This window comes from Rutidosis leptorrhynchoides, chromosome 6 (assembly GCF_046630445.1).
Source record: "Rutidosis leptorrhynchoides isolate AG116_Rl617_1_P2 chromosome 6, CSIRO_AGI_Rlap_v1, whole genome shotgun sequence".
Lineage (NCBI taxonomy): Eukaryota > Viridiplantae > Streptophyta > Magnoliopsida > Asterales > Asteraceae > Rutidosis > Rutidosis leptorrhynchoides.
Genome location: NC_092338.1, coordinates 155,462,952 through 155,471,953, shown reverse-complemented (window position 1 = coordinate 155,471,953; position 9,002 = coordinate 155,462,952). Strand labels below are relative to the sequence as shown.

General features: G+C 33.0%; 1 protein-coding gene across 1 annotated transcript; it reads right to left on the bottom strand.

The window, feature by feature from the left end:
• Positions 1-1,416: 1,416 nt before the first annotated feature.
• Positions 1,417-5,640, bottom strand: LOC139853073 (RNA-binding protein BRN1-like). The gene is made up of 9 exons (XM_071842438.1): positions 5,413-5,640; positions 4,675-4,757; positions 3,614-3,665; positions 3,362-3,487; positions 3,181-3,260; positions 2,872-3,054; positions 2,428-2,719; positions 1,870-2,013; positions 1,417-1,796 (listed from the first exon to the last, which is right to left on the bottom strand). The coding sequence occupies exons 1-9, from the start codon at positions 5,579-5,581 to the stop codon at positions 1,669-1,671; spliced, it is 1,257 nt and encodes a 418-aa protein (XP_071698539.1). The 5' UTR covers positions 5,582-5,640; the 3' UTR covers positions 1,417-1,668.
• Between the last annotated feature and the right edge of the window lie 3,362 nt (positions 5,641-9,002).

Genomic DNA, 9,002 nt, shown 5'->3' with positions numbered 1-9,002 from the left:
GCTCGGGGGCTCGTCACCCAGGAGTTTTACTCGCTAGTGGGGACCCAATGTGGTTGTCGCTAGAGACCTCTGTGAACCCAAATAACAAATGAGCGTAGAAAACCTCAAACAACAGCAATTTCATACTCCATTTTCAGATGTCTGTCCTTTGTTTGTAGAAGACCTCAACTGCTTTATCGGTACTCTACCACTAACATGGTATATACAGAAAGACATATAGATGATCAATTTGGATACCATAATGATACTATCCGAGGTGACAAAAAATACTAGGTTGAGTAACATGTAAAAATGAGTTCCCGTCTAAATATGTATAAATTATAGGGATTACTATAAGGTATCACTATATAAATACTGTATTTCCGTAAATGTAGGTATACGGGTAAGTGAAAATACTCTAAGATAAACCAGCATTAGAATGTGAGTCTATCCTTTACCAAGACCAGGAAGTACAGAACTAATCAAGTCGCCTGTATTTTTTCTTACGAATTACTACCTCCGTCAATAGTTCATGTTTTCATTTTTGGATATATCAAGTTTATTGTCCACTTCCAAAATTAGATGCATAAAATCAATAACACTTATGTATAATAAACCACCAATGCATAACTTGATAGTTGGTACCACAAAAGGGTGTGTCAAAAGATAAGGGTAAAACTGAATATAACATAAAGTAGAGGTTAATGATTATGTTTTCTTAAACTGCGTTTTTTTGTGTGGACAATAAAATTGGGAGGGCAGGAGTATAAAAATTAAAACAATAACTAAGGAAACTACAGATATGAAATAAACAAAGCATAATATGTCACTATAAAAGATAAATACGACCCACCGGCCACCACTTAATGAATAGAGTGTGTACCAGATTGCAAGCAGTACAGTATACAGTTTATAACCTGTTTGAGGTTTTCATGCATCCATGAGTGACCTACACAAGTTTTGGCATTTCAAGATTATCAGCAAATGCCCGAAATAAAATGAAGGTACTTTTGATCATAATACATGAAAGAATAATGTCAAAGTTTTACTTCATGCATATCTGAGTTTACATAGAAGAAGATATAATAAATACTTTTTCTACCAAAACATGTTTGAATGCTTTGACTGAAGACATACAATCAGCACAACATAGAATTTAAAGACATGTGAGGAGCGAAAAATAACACACTATGGATATGACACTAGGAAGTTGCAAAACAAAAAAAAAAAAATTAAGCAAACCTTAAAAGGAGAATGTCATGGTGATGCATATTCCTGAACTCACATTCGTCTCTGTAAATAGGTCATGCCTGAAGAAATGCATGTTTAAAGAAAAAAAAAGCAGGATTTGGATAGATAATCACTATAAATTAGATTTTCATTTTAATGGGAGACACAAGAAGGTTGTTAAATATCTGCGAAAACACTATGCTACATAATAATGTTGTAAAGAAAAGAATAAAGTCAATGACTAAATGAATTAATATGTTACACAATTACAGATTACAAAGGCACACGATAAACAAAGTATTCCAAGTGTCAAGAATTTAACTACAAGTGGGATGGAAAAGAATGCACTTTCAACGATTGTCCAAGATACATCCCATTGGTGTTCAGTACAACCGCAAAAACTCATATATGTACATTATTACAAATAGAGTTTTGCGGCCTTCGTTTGCTTACCACAAATCAGTAAGATTTATTCTGTCTGTTGTCTCTTTTAAGTTGAACCTTCAACTTCTTACCACCTAACTGGTATCCATTCATCGTATTAATTGCAGACTGTGCTGAAGCTGGGGAGTCGTAACTGACAAAACCTGCAAACATAAAGTTAATTAGACACAAAAGTGTTAATTAAATGTTTAAATATGATATATTGAGTTTTTATACCGAAGCACTTGCTAACACCAGTTGCCTTGTCAACGAAAACTTTGGAACTCAAAACCCTTCCAAATGATTGAAAAGCGTTTGCAAGATCTTCATCACCGAATTCTTGGGGGATGTGATAGATGAATAGATTGGCACCAGGTGGACCTGCATTGAAACAAATTGTTTGAATATGAATAATTACTTGAGGTAAACTGGGGTGTGGGCCAAAGAGTTGGGTAATGGGTCGAAAAAGGTAACTAAGGAGTCAAATTGGGCTGACCTGAAACCTTAATTTTCTTACTTTTTGTAGATAATTAATAATTCGAACATGAATGAAACAGTTAACTGTATCAGTAGTCAGTAATAATAATTCTTATAAATACATGAATATATTGATTAACAAGTTTCTTATTTATATCTTAAAAACTAAAATTAGAATTCGGGGATTTTCACACTGTTCTACGTATTCGCCCATTAGAGATAAAATGCAACCCAAACCCAAACTGACCCATTCATAAGTATACGGTTCAGAATTGAGAGAGCTGATCTACATAATTAGATTTACAGATCATTATCAACCTTCAACATGGTCAGTTGCATTTCCAGTGACAGTTGAAGACGTTGCAGCCTGATTATTAACTTCTGGTGGTACTGGGCTAGATGGGCCGCTGAAAGGTCGGTATGGTAGAGGATATTGAAGCCTGGGCACGGATGTATAAGCAGGGCCCATGTAACCACCTGGGGAGACTGGATAGTTTCTTGGAGAGGCGGCTCGTAACGCATTTGCTTGGTTTGGGCTCAGGTTGGTAAAAGGGGCCTGATTCTGGACCCCGGGAAGACGATAAGGCATGAGCCCATAAGTTCCAGTAGCCTATTTGCAAAATCACCTCTTATTTATATGATACATTCAAGTTCAAATGGCATAGCAACAAAAGAACCGGACATAAAAGAAATGAATATATGAATATATGATAACCATAAACAATAAAATCAAAGTGATGCAATGACTATGAAGAAACGGACCTGATACCCGTAACCATTATATGGAGACATATAGCCCATAGGAAGTGCTCCAAATAAAGATGGATGTTGTGACGGGTCAACATTTGCCAAATTAGAAGCCATCAATTGAGCTTTTTGAGCTTTTCTAGCTTGCCTTTCCTTTTCAGTGTCGGCCCATTTAACAACCAAAGGGACAGTTGAACCCTAATACAGAAAAACACAACTAAATTACTAGTACACAAACGCCCAGTTACAAAATCTACTTAGAACACTTTTTATTGAAACAATAAAATATAAAACCATATGTGAAACTAGTATATATACACAAACCTCCATCTTGTGTTTTCCATTAAGGTCCTCTATAGCAGCAACAGCTTGTTCTTTTGTTTCATACTTAACAAAAGCACAACCTGTACAAAAATTAAAAACATAAGATAGAGAACCAGAAATAGGTAACAGAAAATGATAATTTGCGCTAATGAATCAAGGGACTGGACAATAAAATATGCACCTTTGCTCGTTTGTTGAGAACCTCTAAGAATTTGCAAGTCTTTCAAGGTCCCGTATTGTGAAAATAACGTTGAAACTTCACCTTCAGATACATTCTTAGGAAGCATACCGACGAAAAGTTTGTGTTCTTGAGCAAAATGTAAGGAGTATAAGAAAGCTAATCAGATAAACTGATACAATGGATTATAAAATAACTGAAAGATACATCAAATAAAATAGCTATCCGTAACGAAATCAATAAAATAGCAGGTACCTAGCCGTTCCAGCTCGCCATCAGCATACTTCACTTGCAACGGACTAGATGCCTGATGCATAATAAAATAAAAATAAAAAGCCTCATTAAATATAGATATGAAAAAGTAGGTGCTACATTCAAGGAAACAAATTTCCTACTCATGTCTTACAGGTGAAATCATATTGACTTCAACATTTAGATATTACAGAATGTTTAAATCAATGGAAACTACTGGCCATCTTAATATTCTAAGAATTTGTAGTGATCTGTTCAATCGAGTAGTTTAATTTGGATGAGCAGTAGTTGATGTTGACAAAATATGATTATTATTATTATTATTATTATCTATTAGATAATCATACTGCTAATGTGAAATAATTACAGTCATGACTTGCAAAAGATATGAGATAGTCAACTTTCATTGTGTATCAAAGCAAGGATGGTGTCTAGTAAAGCAAGGTGCTCCAGCACACCTTATTAGGCAACAAGAACTTTAAGATTTTGTTTTTTTAGAATAAGAAGAAAAAAAAGTAATTATATCTCCCTTTAAAAGGGAAACCAGGCACTTGAGTACAACCAGCATGAGAAAAAACAAACTTATTAAGATAAAATATCACTTCTTACGCATACAAAACTATCTTATTATATTGACACTTTACACAATGAAGATTTCAATTACTGTTCCCTAAATTTCATCAAAAGTCCACTATTTGATACAGCATGTATTAAAACAATAATGTCAACTATTAGTTCAAAGTACCATTCATGATAACAAATGTAAATATTACTCCGTATCATCATAAGTTTAAGTTTATAGCAAAACAATGAGATAAGTAATCACAATGTAAAAAATCCAAAACAATGCTTTTTTAAATCATAATACATCCATAACTAGAGATTGTTACATTTTCTATGGAGAACCCAGAACGTAAAATGTTACATTTGAACAAGTTCTACTCCATTTATTTAGGTAAATATTCACAAGGCATGTAAATAGGACTAAGTATCAAAGCAAATGCATTAACACAAAAGCCACACACTGAAATAAACCAAATAATAAGATCTGAAGAGATAATTACCCCAGGCAAAGTTTTCTTGTTATGAAACGCATCCACAGCTTTATCCGCTTCCTCTCTAGAAGGACATATAACAAAACAACAACCTGATAACCACACTCAATTAGGATTTCAATCGAACTTCCTCGAAAAGTCAACAAATCTCAATCTCATAGTTTTGAAAGAAAAAAAAAAAAAATGTGCATTGTGATCCAGAAGTAACATTCAGTCATTAATTGATATAGAAATCAATAAAACAACTACCAGTGAAACAGATTCTCAAATCGTCAACACGAATTCAGAAAGAAAGAAAAACATAATTAAAATTAATTATAAACAATAACGTGAATCACGCCATTGTGATCCAGAACTAACATTGACGATAGATAAATAAATAGCAACATAATAACAATAAATAGTTAACGAAAAAACTAGGGTTTTAATCACAAATTTGCTCAATAAGTCAACACAAATCTAATCAAAATTGAAATTAAAAACAAATTATACAATAACATGAATCACGCATTGTGATTCGGAACTAAAATTACTAAACACGGCACAGAATTATAGTTTTAATCGGACAGAATTCACAATAAGTCAACACAAATCTAAAAAAAATAAACATAAATTTGTTTAAAAAATAAAAAGGAGTCATAACACGAATCACGCATTGTGATCCGTAACTAACACTGACAAAAAACGCAGAATGTGAAGTGAATTAACGAAAAATATAAAATAAATAAAATTGAGATTTATTAAAACCTCGAGAAGCTCGCGTAGCTTTGTCATTGATGATGTTGACTTCATCAACAAGAGCAAATTCTTTGAACATTGCTATTAATTGTGCTTCTGTCATATGCTTAGGTACTTGACCGACGAACAATTTCACACTTTCGTCGCTGTGCTTACGCGGCATGCTACCTTCCGCCATTAATGCCGTCTATCGGTGATCTCTAACTTTCTCTCTCTATGATTTTCTCTATCTCTAGAATTGAGTTTTTCTTTGCTACCTAGTTGGAGTCCTGTTTGGGGGAAAAATGGGTAAAACTTTTGAGAAAAAAGACAATTGTTTGTATTTCATCCCTATACTTCACTAGTTTTACATTATTTACCCCTCATGTTTCTACTTTATTTAGGAATCTATAGTATTCGTCGTTCGGTCGATTTGTATTTTTGTACGAGTATAAAACAAGTCCTGATCATACATTATGAACTTTAGGATTTTAAAATAAGTTTTCAGTTTCATCTCACGAATTCAGTATGGTCAATGTTAATTTAATTTTTGACCAAAGATTTCACAAGAAAAACTGATGATGATATTGAACAATATTTTGAGGTACCTTTGTTAATGAAAAGGTAAAAAAGTGAATGATAATATTCCGGAGTTAAAACAACAACAACAACAACAACAACAATACTCAATCCCGCGCATGCGAGGTATGAGGGAGGTGAAATGTAGACAATCCTTCCTCTACCCTAGACTAGAAGAGAAGTCGTCTCTCTAACCACGAGTTGAGACAAAAAAATTCTCCGCCCACCAAAAGAAAAAGTCATCCCCTCCCTAATCCCGAGTAGAGAGATTGCTTCCGTGAGGACCTTCGGCAAAAAAAGGGTACAAGAAACAGATAAACAAATCAAAAATAAGGAATAATAAGAAAATAAAAGCTAAAAAAATAAAAAACAGAAAGTAAAAACAGACATAAACATACATACATATATAGAGATCAATGGCGGAGCCAGGAATTAGCGTTAAGGGTGGCTTAATTTTTACGTTTAATTACAATAACACTAGAAACACTCGATTCCGTATGTACGAGTTTACATATCAATAACAACATATACAGTATATTTTTATTCAAGTTACTTTCAAGTTTCAAACTAAGTTTTACCCTAGAAACACTTATATACAAGTTTACATACCAAGAACAACATATACAAGTTTACAATCATTTGTAATAGCTAACACTCGGACTCGAATACATGATTTTTCATATTATTATTTTCATCTCAAGTTGTACACTTATATTTTTGTACATATTTACACTATTACGGTATATAATTGTACTACTAACCATTAAAAATATATTATTCTCTACCAAAACACTTACATAGATTGATTACTAAAAAATGGAAGTTTACAACTATATTGAGATGTTGAAAATATTGTTGACTTTCACAAGAAATTATATTTACTTAAATATATTAATTGACACAATATCATTTATAAAGGACTAAAATGAAATGTTAAACATAAGCTGAGGGGTAGAAATTAGGAAACTCATAAAAATCGTCCCCTCCCCCAATTCATCTAAAATCCACCTGCAAGTTAGTAACCATAAACCCTAACTTATATTTAATAGTCTACAACTTAAAAATTCTCCATTAAAATACAGATTCGATGTCAAATATACGACTGCAGTTGGGGGAGGCGAAGCACCCCTACGCCCCCCTACTAGCTCCGCCCCTGATAGAGATGTTTTTATTCCTTATGCAGGTATGTTTATGTACCAAGGGCGGATGTACTTGAAGTCCAGTGGTAGCACGGGCTACCACTGAAATTCGCGATTTAGTGAAAATTTTCTTTGAGCTTTTAACCAATGATACCACTGGAAAGTGTAATTTTTTTTTGTGTGGCACCACTGAATAGTGTAAATTTTTTGAGCTTTTAACTAGGGACACCAGTGACTACGATTCCTAGATCCGCCACTGTTATGTACGATCTAGAACCAAATATCATTCCCATTCCCTTCACATTATACATCATAACAAAATGGTGATAGCATCGAGTCTGACCTCGATTCAAATTTTCACATTATTGAGGGTTGGTTACTTGGTTTAGATACTTAATGGATAGTCACACTATTAAACTAAATGTCAAGTCAACATTTGTAATTGATTAATCAAATTTGTATTCTTGAGGTATACCGTATTGAGATTATATACATATATACAGGTTTGCATTCTCTATGTGACGGTAAACAGATAAACAATTGATGTTTTCCCTTTTTAGTAACTCAGTCTACCAAGGAGGACGAGTATACTTCCACAGACGTACATGGTGTGACCGGATTATCTCGTGACCTTTTGTGACAATGTTGTAAAAGTCATTAGTCAGGGAATAGTCAGTCGTGACCTTGTAATCGGCCAAGTCAAGACAAGTCTGACGTGACCAACATTAATTTTGACTGTATTTTACCTACTTTGACCAAAAAATTGACAAATCCAACTTTGACCGACTAATTTGAACTTTTGACAACTTAACCGAATAAAGAGTCCAATTCGGACACTAGTGGGACAATTAAGCCTGAAACAATATTTTTAGATGCCTTCGAAGAGTAACTAACTATATTTGTATTAGTTGTTGCTTGATGTATGTTTAAAGCCAATAAGTTTTAACTAGGTATGATGAATACTTATCGAACAAATGAAAAGAGATAATCATCCAATTTTCTTTGTTCATTCGAAATTCTGATATACTTCAATATTAAAATAATCAAAACGGGTAATCGTAGGAGGTTTTTTGGGCTATTCAGGTTACCCGAGAAGGGCGAGTCTATTTAACTCTACTGTAATTTTCTTTTTCTATAATCAAATGAAGAAAGTTGTTCTAAAAACTGATCACTAATTTATAAAGTTACTGTAGACTTACCTATCTATTACTAGCCATAATAAACTAGCTATTGTATATATAATACAATAATTAACACCAAAACGACAACTCAAAACATCAATACATAAGAATTAAGAAACAATTTTTTAATATTCAGGAGTTAAACATACCAACAAATATATTTTTTACCAACAAAAGAGATCAAATGAAGGAGTTAACGTCTCACTGGAAATGTCATCTGAGAATGTCGGCTAGAACGATGTCTATGTTGAAAATTTTCTTTTATTAGTGGGTAATAAATTTCGATAAATTAGGTCCGAGGTCCGACTGAACATCAAGGAGTAGCATTTTTTACTAGCACAATATAAAAAACTTTTAAACTGAGTGTAGTCTTAAGTTTCAACTTTTAATCTAACATATCAGATTAAATTTACCTATTTAGTGGTAATTTTAATCAAATGGTCATTAACCTAGTGGTGTTGAATAACTCCACCAATTAAGGGTTGTGGATTCAAATTCAGGGGTGGACATAGATATATATATTTGTGTAAATTTGTGTGAGTTTGTCTTTAAAAAAAAATGTCAGTTCAGTTGTGATAAATAAATTATTTTGCTTGTTTATATTTTACATATTTTCTATTTACTATCTAAATAATTTTACAATGACACTGTAATAGATTTGGGGGAATTGATAAAACCGAAGTAACGGAAAGTAGAGTCGTTATCGTATAAAAGGAAAATC

Bases quoted from the DNA above. Each gene is read 5' to 3' on its own strand.
- LOC139853073 (XM_071842438.1), bottom strand. From the start codon at position 5,581: ATGGCGGAAGGTAGCATGCCGCGTAAGCACAGCGACGAAAGTGTGAAA. The intron at 4,758-5,412 runs GTTTTAATAAAT...TGTGGTTATCAG, and splicing joins AGCTACGCGAGCTTCTCGAG to GTTGTTGTTTTGTTATATGT. The intron at 1,797-1,869 runs GTATAAAAACTC...TTATGTTTGCAG, and splicing joins TGGTGTTAGCAAGTGCTTCG to GTTTTGTCAGTTACGACTCC.